The following is a 23,916-nucleotide window of genomic DNA, read 5'->3' as shown; positions in this document are numbered from 1 at the left end:
CATGAAATTCATATTGTGGAAGTTGGCATTCTTGATTGCTATCACATCAGCTAGGACAATCTCGGAACTGCAAGCGCTGGTCGTAGACCCGCCATACTTAAGATTCTTTAAGGACAAAGTGGTCCTGGCAACTAATCCGACGTTCGTCCCAAAAGTTCCGACAGTGTATCACAAACACTCGTCCATTGTTCTCCCTACTTTCTTCGCGACCCCATCATCGACAGCAGAAAAAGCTCTTCATACCTTGGACGTTAAGAGGGCTCTGAAATTTTACCTACATCGTACACAGGAACTCAGGTCTACTCGACAACTGTTCATCGCATATGGTCCGTCGACGAGAGGAAAAACAATCTCTAAACGGGGATTGGCTCGATGGGTCTCATCGACGATTGCGTTTTATCACTCCAAGGCCGGAAGGCCACTGCAAGGACATCCTAGAGCCCATTCTACAAGATCAACGTCCTCAGCAGCATTATGGGCAGGAATTCCGCTGACGGACATATGCCAGGCTGCGGCATGGTCAGTGCCTCACACGTTTACCTGCCACTACTGCCTTGCCAGGCAGCATGCGGACGAGGTGCAGATGGGAAGAGCTGTCCTGCGCCATCTGTTTCAGTAAGGTAAGCTCCACGCTGTGGAGAATCTGTTTTCTACCTTTTTATGACAGTATACTTTATGTGGGTAAGGTTATATGAGTTAACTTATTCCTGCTGTACATATGCATTGTGTATTATGGTGAGTGTATATTACATTACATTCTCACCGCCGTTTCAGGTGTTACTGCTATACAATCTATTCTAAGCATGTGAATCCATGAAAGATCCAATGCTGGAGAAGGGAATAGTTTCTTGCCTGTAACTCCATTTCTCCAGCATTGGTATCTTTCATGGATTCACATGCGCCCGCCAGCCTCCCCGGAATGCAATGTATTTGATAAGTTTAACCCTTCCTACTTTGGAGGGGCCGAAATCTGAAGGGGAGCCGCGGGGGCGGGCCTCTTATACTGGGACGGCCTACGGAGCATGCGTAGGCGGGTCCTAAAAGGACGTAGATAGGACACAAGTGTCGGAAGTTTTCCTATAGGAAAAGGCTATATATGTGTACCGAGGGGTCCCAGTCTGACGACGGGGAATATTCTAAGCATGTGAATCCATGAAAGATACCAATGCTGGAGAAATGGAGTTACAGGTAAGAAACTATTCCTTTCTCATGCGTAAAAAGGTCTGGTACGCACCTTATCTGGAGGCCTGCTCCTGCCCACCCCATCCCTGGTAGTGCCCTTCATCTCCAGATTACTCTTGGTGTGCCCCAGGGCAGCCTTGCCAGGCAGCCGGCTAAGGACCAGAGGCAAAGGGCAGGTCCCATCACCTGTTTGCCCGTGGATACCTGGTGGGACAAACTCAGTTACACCCAGGTAAGGTGGTATTGGCGGGAAGTATAGCCATTACTGTGCTCTAGTAAAATCCTGCCACTCCTACATTACGATCACTTACTCTTAAAATTACGCTGGCATGCACTGTACTCCGTTTTGCCTTGTATTGCACTTGGATGAATTTTGAAAATCAGCCTGTGTATTGCATCTGGAAGAATATGTGGGACAGCCTATGTGTTGCTCTTGGATGGTTTGCGAGAAATAGCGGCTAGCCTCCCCTTTTGTACTCTGAAGTAGTTTACAAGGTAGTCATGTATTGCACTTAGAAGATGGTGAAGCTAGCCTATGCGTTGCACAAATAGATTTAGGGGGATGTTAAATACACTGCACTTACTCGAAGTGCAAGGGTGGACCTTGTATTGCACTTGAATGATTTTGAGGGTGGCCAGTGTGTTGCACCCAGACAAATTGCGAGGCTAACCAATATATAGCACTTGGATGAGTTGTGAAATTAGCCCATATATTGCACTTGAGAAATGCAAGGATTAACCAGTGTGTTGCACTTTGAAGAATTGTGAAGGTTAGACATTGTATGACAACTCTATTGTGAAACTAGACCAGGTATTACACTTTGAAAGCATTGAGGGTTGTCAAAATATACTAGCCACCCCTACTCCTGATCCTCTCCTGCATACCTCCCAGGTACCACACATGCCCTATGGGCTAGCCAAATCACATGCAAAACACACATCCAACACAAACGCTCGTAAACCACAAACAATCCCTGTCACTGGACCTTGCCCCTCTGGATACAACAAGCCAGCGCACGCTATCAAACTCACTTAGAAAACCAACTTGCACTGGGCACCAGTTCCTCATGCATAAACAGAAGGCCACAATTTCTATCCTATCCCTTTTTCTCTCACTAAGCCACACCCACCCTTTTTCTTATAGAACCACGCAAGTGCCTGAAGACTATGCCTATGGTAATGGTGCATGATATAAGTCAACTTAACATAACAAAGTGCTTGCAAAAATGTAATTGATGTGGGGGGGGGAGGGGAGAGGGGCATGACCTAGTTTTTGCTTTCTCATAATGTAGCACGTATGGGCCTGATGTTTTGTCTTTTTTCCAGGTTGCGATTGCCTGCCAATATAGAGTGGCAACAAAAGACCGTAAAACTGTTTTGGGGACACCAGAGGTCATGCTGGGACTGTTACCTGGAGCTGGAGGCACTCAAAGACTGCCAAAGATGGTAAGTTTCTGTCTGAGCAGGTATTGTTGGTATTGAAAGTATCATTCCATTCAAGACTGCGTAAAAAATGAATCACTTAATATGGAGGCTGTTTGAGGTTTTTTGTGTGCATATTTCCCTCCATTAATTTCAATGGGTCCCCCAGTATGTCAATTTTATTCTTGGCTGGCTTTTGAGGCAACTAAAGACTTTTTAGCTTCACTGATGTGCCAAACTTACTTATTGTGGGGGCAAAGGTCACTCTCAGCTGCCATTGAAGGGACATATTTTTTTCGCATTTGTTTTTGTGTTATTGTTTGGTAAAATACAGCACCTTAAGTGGAGAGTTGCAGGGGATCTTTGTATCCCTTGTATCTTTTTTGTCTGGCAACGTTTTTTACACCTGTACCTAACACAGGCTGGTGGCAGTGTGAACCATGTGTTTTAACTTATTCTGGTGCACTACCATGTACCATCATTTTTACCACAATAATGCCATTTTGACTACCTTATACTGCAGACAGCTGTCAAGTGTGTTCCCAAGACTGATCCTTTGACCATCTTGCCTTTTGACAGTCATCCTTCCCTCTCAAGCTGGAGTCCCAGTTGGGTAGATTTTCCCACAGCCATCTGTGAGGGATGTGAGAAAATCTAACTTGGTGGCAAAACAGGGTTCCAACCAAAAGGTCATTCAAACCTCTACATTAGTAGCTGTGGCAGATCAGTTGTGCCTAATGCAAGGAAGGAAGGCTGGTCGCGAAGTACAATTATTCCCAATATTTAACCTCGGAGAATACGACACACCAGTATACTAAAGAAATTTTATAGCTAATTTTAATTTATGGTAACATTCTAGAGGTTAAGAATAAGACCTAGTCAAACGAAACGGCAATGCTCATTTGCCACCCAATTTAATACTAAATGTAAAGACACTAGCTGGTGGAAGGCAGGAGGAATAGTAAAACGAACCCTAGATTATAAATAAGTCTTGTTCAGTATTAGGAAAGATTGCTTTTCTGCTGGCTTATCTCCCATAGACTTCCCTTCTTTTTGCTTTGTTTAGACTTCTGTCCGGACTGTTAGAAAAGATGTCTTTTAGGCAAGTTTCCCTCCATATTCTATGGACCTCCCCACCCCCAAAGTTTTTGTTTTACACATTGTCTTGACTTTTTGCAGTTAAGCTAAGCCGACAGCTTCACTCACTGGCCTTTTGCTCGTTTGTTTTGTGAAAGCGGACTAGTTCTTCAGACTGTCAGCACTGGGAAAGTTTCCCTTTTGTCTTTTGACTATCTGTGGAACTTTTTCATATTGCACAAAGTATCTTTCAATCCAGTTGAATGGGGATACTTTTGTATCCCCCTAGACTAACTCAAGGGATTTTTGGTTACTTTTAAATGTACCACAAATAAGCTGTTTACGGCAGTTACATATTTACAATTTTTGCTATATTTTTAGTTATTATAATTGGGGCATTTGAGCGTGGACCTTGCTTCGGAAAGCAACAGTGACGGAAGCAGAGAAGTGTAGCAGCGAGCTTGCGGGGCAGTGTGGGCAGTTGGCAGCATGGGAGGAAGACGGTGTGGAGTGTAATGCGTGTGCAAAAAAAATGTGCTGAAAAACATGATGACGGTGCATGGCCGTTTTGGACATTAATTTCCATAACCTCAATGAGTCTGTTTCTGTGAGCTCAATTAGCAGACATGTGTTCTGCCATGGTTGCAATGTGTATATTTGGAAGCGGATGAGCTCGTTATGGATGATAGTTTGTGAATTGTTCAATCAAGGACGTGCCAAGAAGGGAGTCTGAGTTGTGCAGGTGCAATGATGAGGGGTGGTGGGAACGAGCACGCAGGAGGAGAGCTCCACTATTAACTAGAATTTTCCACTCTGTGCCCCCATGCTTACTTTCTGTCCATCGGCTGGGGACGGTTGGCAACCTATGGTGGGGAGGGATCCGTTCCCCCAAAAGAGGGGGTATCCAGGTAGAAGAATTAGAAGTGAAACCCCGGGTGACGAAGTCTCGCTGAGCGGGAGGACACTCTGCTACAGACTGTGTTGGCACGTGTGATCTCTCTGCCTACCTGCCTCGGGAGTGGGTAGTGACGTGGTGGCTGAGATGAAGTTTTCTTCTTCAACTACACAAACAGTGATGTAATCTTTTGAATAGATTGTGTCCTCCCACGTAGTCCTCATCTTTGATATTTCCCAATATCCAGCTTGCTGCCTCTGAATTTTCTTTCTCCAGTAGTGGGCGCTGCGCGTCGACTGTCGCGTTGATGACCCTCTAAGGTTTCCGTCTCGACGTAATCATAGGTAGAAGTAGTGCCCGCAGCATCCGTTGTCCTGTTCCGTTTTTCTGCTCTTCACAGCTTCGGTTAACTTAAAGCTCTGTTCCGTGTTAATCGAATTTCACTGAATTTCTTCGGTTTTCATGTGAAATTTCTGTGACAACAAGATGGCTTCCTAATTGGCTCCATCTACTCCTCAGTCCGGTTTTAAAAAATGCTGCGACTGTGGAGCTAAGTTGTCCATGACGGACCCACAGTGTCTCTGTTGTGCCTAGGGGCAGAGCATCCTTGTTCAGATGAGACAAATGCATGTAGAGGACGGCCAAGACCTTGATTGAAACCCGCCTCTGGCTCCAGAGTGTCTGATGAGGGCAGGAAGTGAGGGAGGTGCCCAAAACTCCCTGTGCTTTGTCTCCTAGGAGACAGGAATGTACTCCTAGGTGATTGGCTTGCTGTCCGGGAAGGACTGCCACCCTGCTGGGTGACTGACTGCTAGGCTGGAATGAATGGGAGCAAGCTGCATAAAAGGCGAGCATTTTTACTTGGAAGGTAGTCGACCACTGGCTGAAGGAATCCGAAGAACAGCTTGAAGAGGACGCCTGCTGCAACTCCTGGACCATTGATTTGCCCGGTGAAGCACTGCTGCTGTTCTGAAGCTCCAAATTCGTATTGACAGAGAAGCCCTGCAAAGACAACTTCTCCCCTTGAGTTGGTGGGACCAATCAACTCAAAGTAAGCCACCTAGGCATCCTTCTCGGGGCTGGTTGAATTTCCTTTGCAGTCGCTGCAGGATCTATATAACCAGGGAGAGGAACACCAGTTTCGGCCGTTGCTTTCAAGTTGGCCAAGAGTTCCAGGAAGATCCTCCTGATTCCCAGGAAGCAGGACTGACTGAGCCTGAGCCCCCCTCAACAGAGTGCAGGACCCCAGAAGTAACGAAAGTCCATCTCGACAGCCAGGAACCGCGGTGTTGCTGTTTGCGATAGTCGCAAGAAGCTGAAACACTGAAGTGCCACTTGTTTGCAAGATTGCCGGTTGTGATCAGTGACTGTCCCGTTGTGGTGCAGGAATCGCCAGAATTCCTCCCTCTTGTCCCCACGACTGAGGCCCAGGAATAACAGGATCTGCAGAGCTGCACAGGAACAGAGGTCATCAGCTGCATCTTTTCTTCAAACCTAAAGGTACTGTAAAGTCTGAGAACTTACCTCTCACTGTAGATTTGCTTGCTCTTCTACTTACATTGGATTCTTCTTTTTCACCAAAGACTTCTAAAAACATTTTGCAAAGGACTTTTACTCACCGTCAAGAACTTCTTCAGTCCACGTAGACCTTTGCCCATTGACATTGGTTCAGCCTAAGCCCCAGAATGACTCTTCTCTCCGCTGTTATTGTGTTACACCTATCCTTCCAGGAAGGGGTTACTTGCTCTGCATTGGAGGGCCCTGCTTAAAGAATATTTGTGATCTCTTGTTTGTTCTAATAACCCTTTTCTTTGACACTTTCCAAGCCTACTCTGAATGTACAATAATATATTAATGTACAGTGCCCTAGTTATTTAAGTCACCTGAGGGTGTAGGAATGGTCTGCGTGCCATCCCCAATGGGTCTTTACTAATTCTTAGAAACCTGAGAGTGTATTTCTGAAGTGTATTTGAGTGTTGCTTTTATATGGCTTCTACTGAAGAAGGCTTGTTTAAATGACTGGTAAATAATTGTTTTATCAAGAAACCTTGAGTATCAGTTTGTTTGAACACTTGTCACTGTGAATCTCTAACTCCACTACTGCTCACATTGACCCCTTGTGAGATGAGCCTGGCTGCAAGGCCACACTACCAACCTGTGTAGTTCAGACTTGGGTTCCAATTGCCAGGAGGCTGAGGCTGTTGTAGTGCACCCAAAGGGTACTACACCAAATCTTTACCCAGCACCTTTTAAAACATCAGTTTTACAATATGTGGTATCTTATAAGCGCAAGTTCTAATATCTAGGATGGGAAGAGAAAGCAGACTCTGTACTAATGTCAATAGCCATTATTTCTCATATTGCTACATCTTGCATTATCAATGCATTACTAAGCGATACAGATGCAACCGGGCAAGTACCTTGCAGCAAAAAGGTAGACCATGTAGAAGAAAACAGGCCCCTAAGAACAATAAGAGGACAATCATTAGGAAAGCACCAATTTTACAGCCAAAGAGCTGATGGACGAAAAAAAAAAGGAGCCAGTAAGATCCCATGTGCCAGTGGCCACATGGGCTTGTTCAGCAATACCATGAAGCTTCTTTATTGCTTCGCGAACAAAAGTGGAGGTGTCGGACACATAGACACAGCAATCTGCAAGTATCATATCTAAAAGCAACCTACTTTGCCGGGACACAGGCTGTACCGCCTGTAATTCTACAGTGATATTACTCAATATTTCAGTAGTGTCCAACGGTTGCTTCTAACTATCTGATAAGGCAACTGATATCCCTAGAGTTTGTTCAATGGCCATACCAGCAGATGATGGCCTCAAGTAGATCGTCAAATATTTTTGTACACCAGTATCGTCCTGTATAATGGTTCTGCCATGCCTGGAAGGGTTGTCAACAACAAGGTGGTCTAATAGTTACGGGTGGAAATACAAATACTAAATAGCAATGGCCACTCCATTGTGGAGGTAGTCAAGTGTAAGCGTTAAGCCCACAGATGAAATGCATGGAGTCAACAACATAAAAGGGAACACCGGTTTTTTCTCGGAATTGTGAAGATCAGGTTGCAGTTAGTGCTATATCCTAGGATATTGGATCCATTGTTCCTAATGCAAACGGCCCCTATTTCAGAGGCCTGGAGATGCAGGGAGTGGATGGAAAATGAATGTTGGTTATTAACCAATAACTGTATAGTTACTAGAGCTGGTGCTGTTGCAGCCCCTATGGCAGCCCGGTTGGAAAAAGGAGTAAGAACATCTGACAAAGCGGAAGTAGAATTTGCGAGAAGGACAAATTCACAGGCTCCTTTACGCAGCACCTGCTGTTGTAACTGCGCATACAAACAGGAGGAGGAAGAACGGCAGGCATGGTGGATATTGGCTATTCCTTGGGCTCTTCCTTTAAATGTAGTTATAGTTTATATACGTAATATAGCCACGTGTGAAGCATAACATGGGGCAGAGAATGGGAGTGGTAACTGTTTGCAGTTGGAGCACTTCCTCTACAAAGGCAGTAAACTGCAAGCTGATATGGCAACTGCTGCATTCAGCCATCTTGTGTGTATGATGCATAAGGGTAACAAACACATTTCGGCTCAATTCACAATGATAATGCTGGTCATGGGGTTAAGTTGCCATCGTAACACTAGGAAAGGGTACAGGTGTAGGCTTTATTGGAAAGCGCCTATACATGACACATAAAACAAAAGCACCAAGTAGTACAAGCATGATCCAAAAACATGGAAACGGGAAAACACAATCTTGAGTGATACCATTTTCTGTCACTGCGTAATAGTTCATATTTGTAGGACAATTGTCTTTAGTCATGAGAAAAACAATGGAAAGGCATGGTCAGTGTATCCGTAGAGGCAGCAAATATATTTTTGGAGTGTCCAAAATGCCTCACCCCCAGGTAGTTGACCACTGGGGTAGCTGCTCTCTGTCCTGAGAGCTTTCCATTGAAGTTTTCTTGGGTCTCAGATTATAGTGTGGCAGCTCTGTTGGTCCTACAACATCTTTGGGGCACAATGTAGCTGGAGAATGCAATGCTAGGTCCCTTTTCCCAGCGGACATCTCTGCAGAAGAATAGACCAGTTGGGCAGCAGCACAGCCGTCCTTGGTTTGCTTGTACGACAGAAGGGGAAGAGGGGCTTTCTTCACTTGGCTGGCACTTATCTAGTGTTTGTCCGTCACACTTAACTGCTCTTTGTCTTGCCAGGAGCACTTGCACCAGTGCTTTCCACCTGGTTTGCAGACCAGAGGTACATTGAAAGGTATTAGTAAAAATCCAGACTCCTGGCAAAATAGTGTTGCAGCTTCTCCAGGGGCTGGGGCAGGCAGTCATTGACCTGTTTATGATTAAGGGACAATGCTTTAGTAAGCTCCTTACTATATTCAATCAGCATAGTATAGGGCACATCAGTTTCTTTTCGTTGAGGCATGCCCGACACAATGGCTGGGCGGCCCATAACTACCCTTATGAGGCGACAACCCACTCCAATAAGGCGGCCACCCAGCTTCATTTGCTAATTGCACACATTTTGGTTAGCTTGTTTTTTAGTGTGGCATTACACTAAACATGCCACCTGTGGGTGATGTATTGCATGAAACATTTGCCTTCTGCCCAATGCCTGACATACCAGGTCCATTGTTTTATTCACAAAATGAACCCCATCGCTCCATATTGAGCTGGGCAGACCATATCTTGGAAAATATTCTTTGACAAGGGTTTTTGCTGTATTTGGTGCAGTGTTCTCTTTCAAAGGAAATGCCTCTACCCATTTTCTGAAGATACAGACGATTACCAAAACATATTTGCATTTCTGACAGGGAGACAACTCTATAAAGTCCATCTCTAGTGCTTCGAATGGGAAATCTGGGAGACCAAAATGACCCTTTGATGATCCTTCTACCTTTACAACATTGTGTGGCACATATAATCCAATTTCTACGAAATGCTATTGCTGCTTTGCGAATATTTGGATTGCTCCAAAGTGTAATTAATAAATTAATCATACCATCTGCCCCTTTGTGAGCCGCTCAATGGGGTACTAATATCATCATCATAGGCACATACTTGTTTTCACAACATCCATCTCCCCTTGTTTCTCCTGTCCACCACACACCCATCCTCAAACTGCATCAATCTCCCATTGTTTTAATTGCTGATGGGTAGCATCTGCTTGGATACTGACAATTATGTCAAGTGTATTCTCAAAAGGGTGAAACAGAAGTGAGAGAGTAAGGGGTTTAGGCAGTAGTTTTTGCCGTTTCATCTGCAAAGGCATTGCCCTTACCCATGTGGCCAGTTATTTACTTATGTGCGCTGCATTTGATGATGCCGAGATGGTTTGGCAAGGCCAGTGAATTGAGCAATTTGTGAATATTCGCCTTGTTGATTTTGGTTAAATGGTAAGAAAAGTGCATCCTAAAATTATGGACCACCCCAAATGCATACTAGCTATCAGTGTAAATGTTCACTGCAAGTCCAAAGCTGAGCTCACATGCTCTGGTCAGCGCTATTATTTCAGCCACTTGTGCTTGAGTATTTTACAGGTTTCCACAACTGTTTTTAATGTAGTTCTGGCATATGCTGCGCTGGACGAGCCATCGGGTAGTTTGATACAAGAGCCATCAACCTATAAAATGTCATCCGGCTTTTCTAACGGATCATCAGTCAAATTAACCCGTCCCTTTGTCTCCTCGTCTGTTATTAGTATAAAATCATGGAAGATATGCAGGTAATCGGAAGGGAGGCACAACAAGGTGGCAGGGTTCAGGGTATTGCATCTTTGCAAAGTAATGTTGAGTGCAAACAGGGCCAACTCATACCTAGTGAGCCTGTTTTGTTTAGGAGAATATCTATTGCATGGGGAATGACAACAGTTAAAGAATGGCCCAATACTATGGTTTCTAACGGATTGTGGCCTCAACGCATTTCACATCTTTGACATGTAAAGTCCACAGCTGTGCACATTACAGTAACTTGCTCTTCTGCTTGTTTCACAGAAAAGTCAGCAGCTGCTACCCCCTTTAGGCAATTTGGCAACCTCTTAGCCACTGGGTCTAGGGTGGTTGAAAAGTAGGCACATGACCCATTTGTCTCCCCTTGTAGTGGATTTATTATGGACAAGGCACTCCCTGTCGCAGTGACCTTTTTGCTGAGGTCTGCCCAGATCAGGTTATGCCGCTCTGACGATGTTGTGGAGCCTTCTATTGTGGACCATATAGTTCATCCTGTTAGGAAATCCCCACCTCCACCAGGATAGTAAGTTCGGAGTCCGAGAACTTGGGCATGCGCAGCCTATTCAGGGCAGACTTGTCTCTCTCACGCTCCTGGGACATTTTTTGCTATTTGGAGTGGATGGCTTCCAGGGGCTTCGATTTTAGGTGTTTTGTGATTTCCAAAATGGCTGCTGCATTGTTTCCCGTTCCGGCAGTAATGCATTTCCTGCGGCGCTAATAGTGCTTGCTGCCCGGTGCTAATGCAATGTTTTCCGATTCCCAGCCACTATTCTGGCTGAATGGTATTAGCTTAACACCGGGGGCGTGTGCCTGCTGACTCGTGATGGGGCCTTGTTTGCCACAAATCATGGCATGAACGCAAATAACGCTCAGCAGTATATGCGCCAGGATAACGGCCAACTCGCGGTGAGGCACAGTATGTTTTATCCTCTCTCGTCTGGAGCGTTGATCCACCTCTTTACTAATTTCCTGCTCGTTTGCACTGTTTCTTAAAGAACCACAAATTCATATATTGTGTGTAATTTTCCGTGTGATTCGGGAGAGGGATGGAGGCAGAGGACCATAATTGTACTAGCTTTTTTCATTGCCCACCTCTCATGTTTTCTTTTCCTTTCTTTCAGGTGGGCCTGCCAAATGCCTTTGACATGATACTGACTGGTAGAAACATCCGTGCTGACAAAGCAAAGAAGATGGGCCTTGTGGATCAGTTGGTTGATCCTCTTGGTAAGATCACTATAATCCAGAGTTGCCCTATTAGTTTTGTTTAATGTAGTTCTGTATGTTTAGTATATAAAGTTTAATGTATTCTGCCATTCTGAAAAGTATATCTAAGGTTATTTACTCACCTGGGAATTGGAATACTGTTGGCTTCACTAACTATTTATTTCAGAGAATAGGTGTCTAGGTTCCCCAACTGGGTCTTGCCTCCTTGGTCTGTTTTATACAGATGCTAAAAACAGTCTTGGGTCTATACATACCTTTAAGTTGTTGATGGCTCCTTTTAAAAGGTGTATATAGGTTTTACTTGCCTTGAATAGCTGTGTGCCATCCTAAAATAAGTTACCATGTGTTGCTTACCTCCATATGTGTTCCACTGATCTGGAAAACAACTGTAATTTGGCTTTGTGCCATTCTTGAAGTGCTCTTGCGTGTAGCTGACCTTGGTCTGCCTGGTGCAATCCTAAATTAGTGTTAAGAGTTCTTGCTTTTCTTGTGTTGCACTAAGCTGAAATGCAACTAATTGTATATTACACAAAAAGGTCTTACTCATCTAATATAATCATCATAAAAGTAGTTATAGGTTCCTACTGTTGCTTGAATGAGTGTTCAACTTTTCGGAAAAGTATATACTTGCAGGTTGGTTTACTAAGTGATTACTTTGCTAAGTGTCTCTACATAACTGACAGGGTCTACTACCCTTACATTACAGAAATAAATCTAAAAGCAACTAATGGTTTTTACTCCCCATGAATAGGTGTGGTCTATACTAAATGTGTATGATGACTGGCATCCCTAGAATTATTGTTGGGTATTCTGAAGGTGTTATGCTTTTGTCTTTGTACCTTCAAGCATTGTAGTGTTTTTTGTGTTTGACTCTTATTTATAATAAAGCTTTATTTTTTATAATACTTCTGGTTGTGTTTCTATTTAAATTTTGGTGTTTTGCCGGTTTCTGTACTTTCCTAGAGCCCTCTTCCTCCTAAAACGAGCCTTGCTGCTCTGTCTACTCTACCTATACTCAGGTGGTACAGCCTTATACGAAGAGTGGAATCTTGTACTATCTCAGTAGTACAGTTTGGGCTTCAGAAAAACGAACACCCTTCATTGGCTCTCTATTGAACAAAGGGCCACTTTCAAAATCCTATGCATCACCTACCAAGCAGTGCACAAGGCCGGCCCAACATACCTTCCAGAAAAGATTGTGCCCTACCAACCAGGTAAAGCACGGCCCTCCTACTAGTGATTCGATCCTCCAATTCAGCCAGATTTGGAGGGGCCGCCTATGCTACCTTGGCACCAACACTGTGGACTTCACTGCCTCCTCACATTCGACTCCACCAGAACGACCTGGCCTTTCATAAAGCTGTGAAAAGTTGGCTTTTTCCTAATCCAGGAAAGGAACCATCTAGAGCCACTAAACCCTCCACCAATTCCCAGACTTCAGCTAGGACGGTATTATCTCAAACCGGAACAGTCGGGTCACGGACACAAGCTTAAGACTTCACCACGTAAAAGTAGGATCTGTCGGGGCACCAAAGCCGGCTCTAGAGCCAGCTTGGGCTAGACAGCTGCAGGATCTACGCACCTCGGCTCGACTAACAAGGGCATAAGGCACCCCTTGTGCCAACAAGTTAACATGCCACCCCTACCCTCAGAGTTCCAATTCCTACTGGCCACAATTCTGAACCTAAAACATAGCTTCGCTACGATTGTATGCTATGACCAGGCAAGCCCACCGCCCCCTGTCCTGAACTTACTCATCTTCCCATAAGGAAGCATATTGCTATCACTCCAAGAGATAACAACCACTGTTGTACAAACCTATCCACATACCCCTGTGCACCATGACATTCCCAGAGTGTAATAGAGCCTCGGACAGCTAAATACGATTGGACCTGCTCCTGTCAATCTTTACCCATCTGGGAATCAACATGCAAAGCCACCATCGCACCTACATCTGGCCTGGTTTCCCAGTGTCGAGCACTACCCATCTGAGAATCGACTCAGAGCAATGACAGCAGAGTTTCATAGTGTTAGTTTCCAAAAAAATCTACCTTTTGGCCTAGTCCCTCATGGGCGACCAATTTGTCAAACTGCAACTCTACCTCGGGGGGTGGACCACTCTGGCCCCCCTGCAAATGTATCGCGGGCGGTTGTACACTTTTACTGCCAAATTGCTATGCTATGGACACACAACATAATACACAAAGAAAACACATGAATGAATCCAACAATAAAAACACTTTTATTCATGCACAGCAAGGCATGATTAACAGTACTATCAAAGCATACTGGCTTCTATGCAAGCAATCTAATATTAATTATCCAGTCCTGCTGGATCTATAATGCTAATAACGTTATATGCCTAATGACTGCTAATAGCAATATACATATGGCAAGTGTCAGCATTCAGCATTCCTCTCCAATACACACCACACATCACACTCCCTTAGACAATCCCTGTCTGATCTCCCCTTCTATCAAACCAAAAGCTGTGTCTGTCCTAATTCCCCATTGCACATATTATCAATCAATTAGGCCTCATACACCATCAGCAATACTCCCCTTTTCATGTGCAAGCTTCTTGATCACAAATGTGTCCCATATCTCGCCTCTCCAGCTCCCTTGCAGCCAGCCAGTTCCTGGGTCTGGTCTTCTGCCAAAGCTCCCTGCTAAATCGCTCTCATCTGCTCTCCTGCTCTCACAGAATGCGTCACCAAGCTGCATGTCAGCCAATTCTCCAAACACCTCTCCAAAAGCCTTTGCTTCCCAAGCTGCATCCAAATAGCTAACCAAACGCCTCTCTGCCAAAACGTGTCTATTTACTACTCATTTCAGGCTCCCAGTGTCAAATGACGTATATAAATCTCTGTGGTTACATAAAGCATTCACTCTCTTCTGTCAAACCAGCATTTCTAAATCTGGACAGTGCCTGAAGGTCTGTGCACGCATGTCTTGTTCTGTCACCAGTCACTGTGTTCTAGTCACCATGACATTTCTTTATATCTTGTCTGTATTCTATGGCCTTCTCCTGTCTGTGTTACGAAACCACACATCCTCCCATTTCTCAATTCATTGTCGGCTCTTAGCTTCACTGAAATACCTCTCTCTGTGTCTCTCTGTGCAAAGCACCTCACTCCCTGCCTGCCCTCACTTTCCTGTCTGCCTGCGAGCAACCCAGGGCCTGATGAGCTTCCCTTCTTTTCTACTCGGGTAAGAGTTACATCTTATCTGTCTACCAGCCTTTGTTTACACATTCCTCGATTTCACAGTGTACCATAACAATGTCTCAGCAGGACCAGTGTGGAGCTGCTCTGTGTGTCTCTCCAGAAGCTTAGGAGACAGCTACAGGAACTACCCAGTCTCCCCCACAAACTATAACCAGGAACCTGGAAAAGTAGACCCTGTGACACCCACACTTGTAGGACACACAGCCAGCTCATCAAGCTCTGAAAGTTAACCAGGAACAGAGACCTCCTAGCGATGAGCGCAGACACTGATTCCTACCAATATGCTCACTCTGCACTTTAAACCAACAAACCATAGAATGCAGCTATACCCCGTGATCAATTTCGACCTAGCTGCACACATACCTACACTTCTCCTTGAACACCTGAACAGTCTGTTAGAACGCAGATCTACCCTGCGAAAGAATCGGCTTAGCTGCACACACAATTGCTTACACAGGCCCCACGGCAGCCAGAATGCAGACTCCGACTCCACATAACTTGCTGCACACATTACACTGATCTCTCACAACCACCGCAGCTAGCATTAGCATGCGGTCAACCGCGCGCAAACTGCACTGGCTGCACACATACCAAGTGCACGCAAGCACTATATGCTACCCTACTCTCTCCACCAACCTGCACTGCGGTCCCCAAGGGCGTTCACCCCACAGCGCTTTGAGAGCATACCAGTGGTATATAAGGCACTACACAAATGCACAGTATCATAACTGACTAGATCCAGATTCCCAGTACCAATCGCTGACCCGAGCCGCCTTACGACAATTCCTCTATCCTTCATAAATATCCAAAGCCCTCCTCCTGCAATTACTTCCAGGTTCTTTGAAAGCTGACCGTGACGACTGAATGATGGCTCCAGCAACTTGTGCCCCTTCTTTTTTTTTTTTTTTTTTTTTGTGGCTCAATCTGATCTTTTCAAAACATTTGCTTGAGATTCATCCAAAATACAGTGGATTCAGGCTGTTTAAAGAAAGCGTTGTCTAGGCCTAGTGTTCATGTTTTGGATCACTGAGATCCCAGATTTTTATTACATGGCCAATTTCTGTGACATGCAAATGTAATTTTCCTTGTCTCCCTTATATTTACCTTCTCTGGCCATGCATTGTCACATTTTTTGCAGCCTCCTCTTAGAAGCCAAGTTTCCCTCCTCCTGTTCTCTTCCGCTGTGCAGGTTACTGATCAAGAAACTAGGATGTTGACTGTTGCTTGTCTGAGGACTTGCTGTAGAAGAATTTCCTGCATTAGTAGCATTGGAAGCAAGTGCGTTATCGTTCGAGAATTCACATGGGTTTTAATGTGTTGCCTACATGAGATCCCAAATTTCACTTGCGATGGAAATGTCACTACAAGTGGGCTTGTTAGCCTTTATCCATATCACTATTATTCCAGTTGGGGGGAAAAAGTCAAAGGTTGGAGCACTCTGTATATAGTTTCCACTTTGGGAGCAAATGCTTAATTCTCAAGTGTCCCCACTTCTCTACTGAAGAGGGATGGGGGAAGTCTACCACCCCCTCCTACAAAATTCCCGACACAGAAGGCCAGGAAGCTCTGCAAACACCCATTCTATTTTGGACTGATTCCAAGTGGTCCCATGATTAACAAGTATGTCGAGAGAAACCCCCTCAGCCAACCAATACCCCCTCAGCTAGCCTTACAGACAAGATGCAGTGCAAATTTACCCCAGCATGGATGAAGAGCCGCAGGCCATGATCAAAGGTACCTCCATTGACTGTCTTGACTAAAGCAGCAAGAAGCCATGTTGCTGATGTTGTTGGAGACACTGCAACATAAATGAGGCACACATGCCGTCCGCATTACAGGACACAAACACACACTTATATACATGAAGACGGGTGTACATTTCTATAGTTGGAGGACAGACACATATATACATACTGTCATTGCTTTTATTTTTTGCCATTAGCCAAACGCAGCCACACAAACAGCAAGAAGCGAGAAATCCTGAGCAAAGCTTGCAGATGCTTACATGTGAATAACCTTATGGAACTGTAGGGGGCACCTAAGGGAGCGGACAGAACCAAGTGTGACTAACCTATGGAGAATGTAGTATAGCATGGACACTGTAGCTACCGCATTATTATGGTTTAGGAAAAGTACAGCAGGCTACAGGCCTCTCAGCAAGAGATGAGCGGATTCTGGCTGGACAGAGAGCAAGACGTGTGAAACGGGCCTGCACCCAGGACAAGAAACACAGATGACATTCCAATCCACAAATGACCAGGAGACCAGCTGCAGAAACAGCTATTAAATCCTGATAATTCAGAGCTCAAATTCGTGATCTCTGAGCATGTGACGCAGCCAAGGCAAACAAAGGACAGCGATCAGCGGTTGGAAAGAAGCACCGGTCCCAGGCTGCTAGACACAGACACCGACAAGTCTGCAAGTGTTAAGCTGAGCAGGAGAGCACTATCGTAGACTATGGTGGTAAACACATGTTACAATGCAGACACATTCGTTCTTATTACCTTGAAAGGGTAAACTGAGAGCTGAGAATCTTTGCAGATCCCAGGAGTGGGGATGTCAGCTCTAGCCAGTCAGTTTAGCATCCTAGGGGTGGGTAGCAAAGGGCAAGAACCAATGCTAAATCCACCATACTGCAACATTGTTATAGATGGTGACTTGCGGATAGACCAAGCCAGCCACCTGACATGCGAAGGCCAGTATAGTAACATATATTTTGTCCACTATAGATGGTAAAGTATTCAATACCCAATCGCAGAGAAGGGCCCAGGTTGTGAAGTCACTGTGATATAATTCTTTAGTAAAACCGGCCTGCGAGCTGAGGACGAGCATGATATGCATGGATTACTCCTGTTCTTGTGCTGATTCCTGTTGGTTTTGTCTCTAAACCACAGTTTGAACTTGCCGTTGACTACGTCATCTGTTATTCTGGGGAGGGTGTTGGGCCTTCCAAGAGTCTGCGGACCTCCAGTGTCCCTCTGGGATACCTGGGAGTTCTTCCCAACACTACCAAATTGCTGTTGCTCTGTGGTTTTGGTTTTGCTGGCTTTCGGTGACCTTTCCAATACAGTGGTCCATTGCTTAAAGCCTGGCCTAAGTTTTCGGTTGCATTGGTGTCAGTCCTGTTTGAGTCATGTGTGGGTGGACCACGACACTGGAGCAATCCATGCAGAGCCAGCCTCAGGTTTTACTCTGAAATCTAGATATGGGGACCTAACTTGAGTTCAGCATCCCAGGTTAGGCGGTTCACCTACCAGTTTCAAAGACAGCAGTAATATCTCCAAGAAGGTCTATTTAGCTGGTGCCCTTAATTATTTTTTCAACTTTCTTTCATGAATGTTTATTTGCAGTTTCCTGCTGATTTTTCTGAACATTTATTGTTTTTTTTAACACGCATCTATAAACTTCTCCAGCATTGGATCTTTCATGGATTCACATGCTTAGAATATTCCCCGTCGTCAGACTGGGACCCCTCGGTACACATTTATAGCCTTTTCCCAAGGAAAGCTTTCGACACTTTAGTGTCCTATCTACGTCCTTCTAGGACCCGCCTACGCATGCTCCGCAGGCCGTGCTAGTATGAGGCCCGCCCCCGCGGCTCCCCTTCAGATTTCAACCGTCTCCAAAGTAGTGGGATCTCCTCGTGTTGTCTTACTGTTTTGTACTAGGTTGCGTTATTGGATTTCGAGTACAGTATAATGTCCTCTGTGCCAGGAAAAGCGCTGTTCCGTCCATGCACGACGTGCGGCTTAAAAAAGGTTTACGAGGGGGACGGACATATGGACTGCATATATTGCCTCCACCCTCACCATTCGGCGGATACCTGCGACTTATGCAAGCGTTTTTCTCAAAAAACCCTCAAAGACCGGAACCGACGCCTGGTGGCATGGCTGAATGATGGTGCGTGGGCAGACCCCCCCCCCCCCCCCCCCCCCCCCTCGGAGGTGGGCTCCACACAGTCGGCGAAAACATCACGCCGCGCGGCCTCGTCGGAACCACCGGCGAAGAAATCTAGACCGTCGGAAAAAGAGTCGTCTGGAAGTCACTCCACTAGAGACTCCTCGTCAAAGAAATCATCCTCATCAAAGAAGCATGAGAAGGAAAGGAAATCCTCCTCTGGCGATCATCACAGATCGACCACGAGTCGAGAGTCGAGTAAAAGCGGGCACAGTGTGGAGAAGGCGGGACCGCCAAAACCACCTGCGAAGTCTACGTCGTCGACGGCGGTCCAGTCATCGGCCGCCTCCCCGCCACTGGCACAAGGGGCATCCATCGTCCTGTCGACAATGACGTCGACGAGGGCCTCGTCGACGGGGGTCCTACAGGAGGCCTGGAGGCCTGAAGTCTTTGACCCGACCCCCCCGGAGGCTTTGCTACAAGAACAAGCCATGTTGCTGTCCTCAGAGGACGAGAACGAGAGAGTTGCTGGCCCAACAGACCTAGGGCTACGAGCGGCTGACAAGTCGTCGACGAGGGCATCCGTTACACTGGTATCTGCCCCTCTCCTCAATCGGTTTTGTCGTTGGATATTCTGTCCACGCTTCAGTCCTTGTTACGGTCGTTGGACCAGTGACTACCCCAGGCAAGCCTGCCACAGTCACCCGTCGACGAGCCGGGCCCGTCCCGTCAACCGACGCACCCACGCACGCCAATCTCAACACTGGCACAGGAGGAAGGTGAGCTGCCAGATTCGGAGTCTGACAGGGGGGCCATGTCGGATATCTCATTATCCCCCTCCAGGGATCCTACCTGGGAGTCGGAGGCGGAGTTGGAAAACCCCAGAAGCCCAGCTCACCCGTCCCCTCCGGACGACATTGCGTCATTCCATTCTATGATGAAGGCATGCAAAGAATTTGGTCTGTCCCAGGAAGAACAGAAAAAGGACTGTTTTTTGTTCGACCACATGGGCAAGAGAAGGAGGTCGGTGTTCTCGATACCAATACTTGACCATGTATGGAAAGAGGGGTTGCAGACAATGAGACGCCCATTCTCAGAACCAGCAGTGAAAGGACGCCTAGAAAAAAAGTTTAAGGCTCCAGAGTCTACCCCCAAGTGTTTATCCTCTCAAACAACACTCGGTGGTGTCGGCGGCAGCAGCGAAGAAGGCAAAGGTACAGCACAAGTGCACGACGACTCCTGAGAACGAAGCGAGACGCCAAGATGCCTTTGGCAAGAAAGTGCTCTCCGTGGGAGCGACCATAGTAAAGGCCGCAAACTCTCTGGCAATTGTGGCCAGATACGATAGGGAGATGTGGCACAGACTAGCTCCGCTGCTTGATCATCTTCCAGAAGAACAGAGGAAGGCGGCGATGCTACTGGTCCGAGAGGGTGAGGAAGCCTCAAATCACGCAATAAACATCGCGGTGGATCTCGCTGAGTCAGGCTTCAAGCAAGTCAACAATGGGGTGGTATTGCGTCGACAGTCATGGCTTAAGTGTACCTACTTCAGGCCAGAAGTGCAATACAAAGTCTTAGATATGCCCTTTGAGGGAGACCTTCTCTTCGGTGAGAAGGTGGACGAGGCCCTAAAAGGAATGAAAGAAGATTCGGACACGGCACATTCATTGGGTGCCCTCCAGAGTGGCAGAAGTCACAAGTCTTTTCGTCCCTTTAGAGGGGCTTCAGGTAATTCAAGATTCTCTTCTGGAGACAGATCCTTTGCCAGATCGGCTTACCCCTCCCAGGGATACCGACGTGCCTCACAATCGGCTAACCGTCGATGAAACTTCCAGTCTTCCAGAAAACGACCATCATACCCATCGTCGTCGAGAGACAAGCAAAATAAAGATCAGCAGTGACATACCACAAACCGTTCTGGGGGGAAGAGTTTCAGCATATGTCGACGAATGGGAAAGGATAACGACGGACCAATGGGTGTTATACACTATATAAGAAACGGACACTCTCTGCAATTCAAACACAGCCCTCCGCAAATTCCACCTGCGTTCACCGCTCAGTCCCTGTACTGCAACAAGAGGTTACACTCATGTTAGCGAAGGACGTGATAGAATTAGTTCCAACATCACAGAGGTCAAGGAGTCTACTCAAGATACTTCGTCATAAAAAAGCCGAACGTCAAATGGCGTCCCATTCTAGACCTACGCGATCTCAACAAGTCCTTAAAGAGCCTGAAATTCAAGATGCTCACTCTGCAGGAAGTGATCCGCGCAGTTCAAAAGGGAGATTTCCTGGCGTCCCTGGATTTACAGGACACGTATTTCCATATTCCAATGTGTTGGAAACACAGGAAATTCCTACGTTTTGTAATAGGGCGAACTCACTACCAATTCACGGTTCTTCCTTTCGGGCTCAAGACCTCCCCCAGAACGTTCACAAAATGCCTGGCTCCAGTGGCTGCCTGGCTAAGGAAGCAAAGCCACCATGTATACCCATACCTCGACGACTGGCTGGTAAGGGGATCCTCCCCAGCGTCGACCAACACAAGTCTGTAAGCCACCATGCAGCTTCTACAACGGCTAGGATTCGCCATAAACTTCGAGAAATCCTCTCTGCGGCCATCGAGAACGCTGGTATTCTTGGGGGCACAGTTCGAGACTCAGTTAGCGCTGGTGAAACCTTCTCACGACAGGACCTCAAGACTCATTCAACAAGCGGCCCGGCTACGGCGAAACACCAGGATCTCAGTGAGAAAGTATGTTTCGGTCCTAGGGGCCATGGCATCCTGCATCCATCTGGTGAGAAACTGTCGACTATTCATGAGGCCAGTCCAAGAATTCCTCGCGGACCGATGGGCACAGGCTCAGGGATCGTGGTCGGACAGGATAACAGTCGACGACGACAAGCTACTTCGGACCCTTCAGTGGTGGCAGAGTTCCCACAATCTGAACAACGGTGTGCCCCTACAGGAGCCGGAGTTTCAGAGCACCATAGTTACGGATGCGTCCCTAACCGGATGGGGAGCGCACATGGGTGCTCTCCAAACGCAAGGTCGCTGGTCTCCAACGGAGTCACTCCTACACATAAACGTACTGGGACTCAGAGCGGTACGATGGGCTTTGAAGGCGTTCCTACCACACATCAAGAGTTCGCGAGTGCGAATACTGACCAACAATACTACAGCCATGTTTTATCTGAGGAAACAAGGAGGGACACGATCAAGGACTCTTTCCATAGAAGCCCAGAAAACATGGCATTGGGCATCGAAGCATGAAATTTCCCTCGTGGCTCATCACCTTCCAGGAGTGACTCCCTCAGCAGAAGCATGGCCCAGATACACGAGTGGGAAATGGACACGGGTCACTTGAGGAAAGTGTTCGAGAAATGGGGTCACCCCCCTCTGGACGCCTTCGCGACCAAAGACAACAAGAAATGCGAGCAATTTGCAAGCAGATGGCCCCAAGAGGGTTCAGTGGGGGAGGCGTTCTCCTTCCCATGGACGGACATGTTCCTCTATGCTTTTCCCCCGTTTCCCCTCATACGGAAAACAATACAGTGGATACGCAGATACAATTGCCGGGTGATTCTAGTGACACCATACTGACCGAGGCAACCGTAGTTCTCAGACCTCCATCTATCGCTGGAACATCCCATAGCGTTTCCGAAAGTCCCGTACCTTCTATCCCGGGACAGAGGCACGGTGTGGCATCAAGACCCGGACAGTCTCAACCTTACGTCCTGGCTCCCGACTTCTCGGAATTCGGTGCTTTAGACATTTCAGAGGATTGCCAAAAAATTCTACAGGCGGCTAAAGCCCCTTCTACTAACAAATTTTACTCCTATAAGTGGCGGAGATTCTGTGAATGGTGTAGAGGACAGCGGGGCCTACAACCATTGTTGGTGACGCCGGAACAAGTTCTACCTTACCTGCTCCTCTTGGCAAAAAGGGGATTGTCCCCCTCATCGATAAAGGTACACCTGGCAGCCATCTCGAGGTTCACAAGGAAGAGGCAGTCGTCTCCTCTATTCAGTGACAGACTGGTAAAACACTTCATGCGGGGTTTATTTCGAGCTTTTCCCCCGGTGAAACGTTTTCCCCCGACGTGGAGCTTCTACACAGTGTTGGCAGGCTTGATGAAACCGCCTTTCGAGCCTATGGCCACGTCCGACATAAAATTCATTTCGTGGAAGTTGGCATTCTTGATGGCTATCACATCAGCCAGACGTATCTCGGAACTACAAGCGCTGGTCGTGGACCAGCCCTACCTAAGATTCTTTAAGGACAAGGTAGTCCTGGCGACTAACCCTATGTTCGTCCCTAAGGTTCCGACGGTATATCACAAACACTCATCCGTGGTTCTGCCTACTTTCTTCGCCACTCCATCATTGGCAGCAGAAAAAAACTCTTCATACCCTGGAGGTTAAGATGGCTCTGAAATTCTACCTACATCGCACACAAGACATCAGGGCTACTCGGCAACTGTTTGTCGCATATGGTCCGTCGACGAGAGGAAAAGCAATCTCTAAACAGGGATTGGCTAGATGGGTCTCGTCGACGATTGCTTTTTGTCACTCTAAGGCCGGAAGGCCACTGGAAGGACATCCTAGAGCCCATTCTACAAGGTCGATGTCCTCCTCAACAGCGTTATGGGCTGGAATTCCGCCGACGGACATATGCCAAGCTGTGGCATGGTCAGTGCCCCACACGTTTACCCGCCTCTACTGCCTTGCCAGGCAGCATGCAGACGAGGTGCAGATGGGAAGAGCTGTCCTGCGCCATCTGTTTCAGTAAGGTAAGCTCCTCCCTGTGGAGATTCTGTTGTCTACCCTCTTAAGGGCGATATACTTTATGTGGGCAACTTTATATGACTTAACTTATCCCTACGGTAGATATGCATTGTGTAGTATGGTGAGGATATATATTGTTACATTACGTTCTCACCGCCGTCTCAAGTGTTACTGCTATACAATCTATTCTAAGCATGTGAATCCATGAAAGATCCAATGCTGGAGAAGGGAATCGTTTCTTACCTGTAACTCCATTTCTCCAGCATTGGTATCTTTCATGGATTCACATGCGCCAGCCAACCTCCCCGTATGTAATGTATGTAATAAATTTAACCCTTCCTACTTTGGAGGGGCCGAAATCTGAAGGGGAGCCGCGGGGGCGGGCCTCTTATACTAGCACGGCCTGCGGAGCATGCGTAGGCGGGTCCTAGAAGGACGTAGATAGGACACAA

At 46.7% G+C, this 23,916-nt stretch overlaps 2 protein-coding genes across 3 annotated transcripts in view; one reads left to right on the top strand and one right to left on the bottom strand.

The window, feature by feature from the left end:
• Positions 1–23,916, top strand: part of HADHA (hydroxyacyl-CoA dehydrogenase trifunctional multienzyme complex subunit alpha) — a 541,230-nt gene that overhangs the window by 90,102 nt on the left and 427,212 nt on the right. For both annotated transcript variants that reach the window (XM_069605578.1, XM_069605577.1), the window contains exons 6-7: positions 2,509–2,628; positions 11,450–11,552. In XM_069605578.1, coding sequence (XP_069461679.1) covers positions 2,509–2,628; positions 11,450–11,552 — 223 coding nt within the window. The remainder of the gene's footprint in view (positions 1–2,508; positions 2,629–11,449; positions 11,553–23,916) is intronic.
• HADHB (hydroxyacyl-CoA dehydrogenase trifunctional multienzyme complex subunit beta) overlaps positions 1–23,916 on the bottom strand; it is a 679,110-nt gene that overhangs the window by 469,124 nt on the left and 186,070 nt on the right. The gene's annotated exons all lie outside the window — the stretch shown is intronic.

This window comes from Ambystoma mexicanum, chromosome 4p (genome assembly GCF_040938575.1).
Source record: "Ambystoma mexicanum isolate Mex_15411 chromosome 4p, UKY_AmexF1_1, whole genome shotgun sequence".
Taxonomy (NCBI): domain Eukaryota; kingdom Metazoa; phylum Chordata; class Amphibia; order Caudata; family Ambystomatidae; genus Ambystoma; species Ambystoma mexicanum.
Note: the sequence above shows the minus strand (reverse complement) of the source record. Positions and strands in the feature narration are given on the sequence as shown.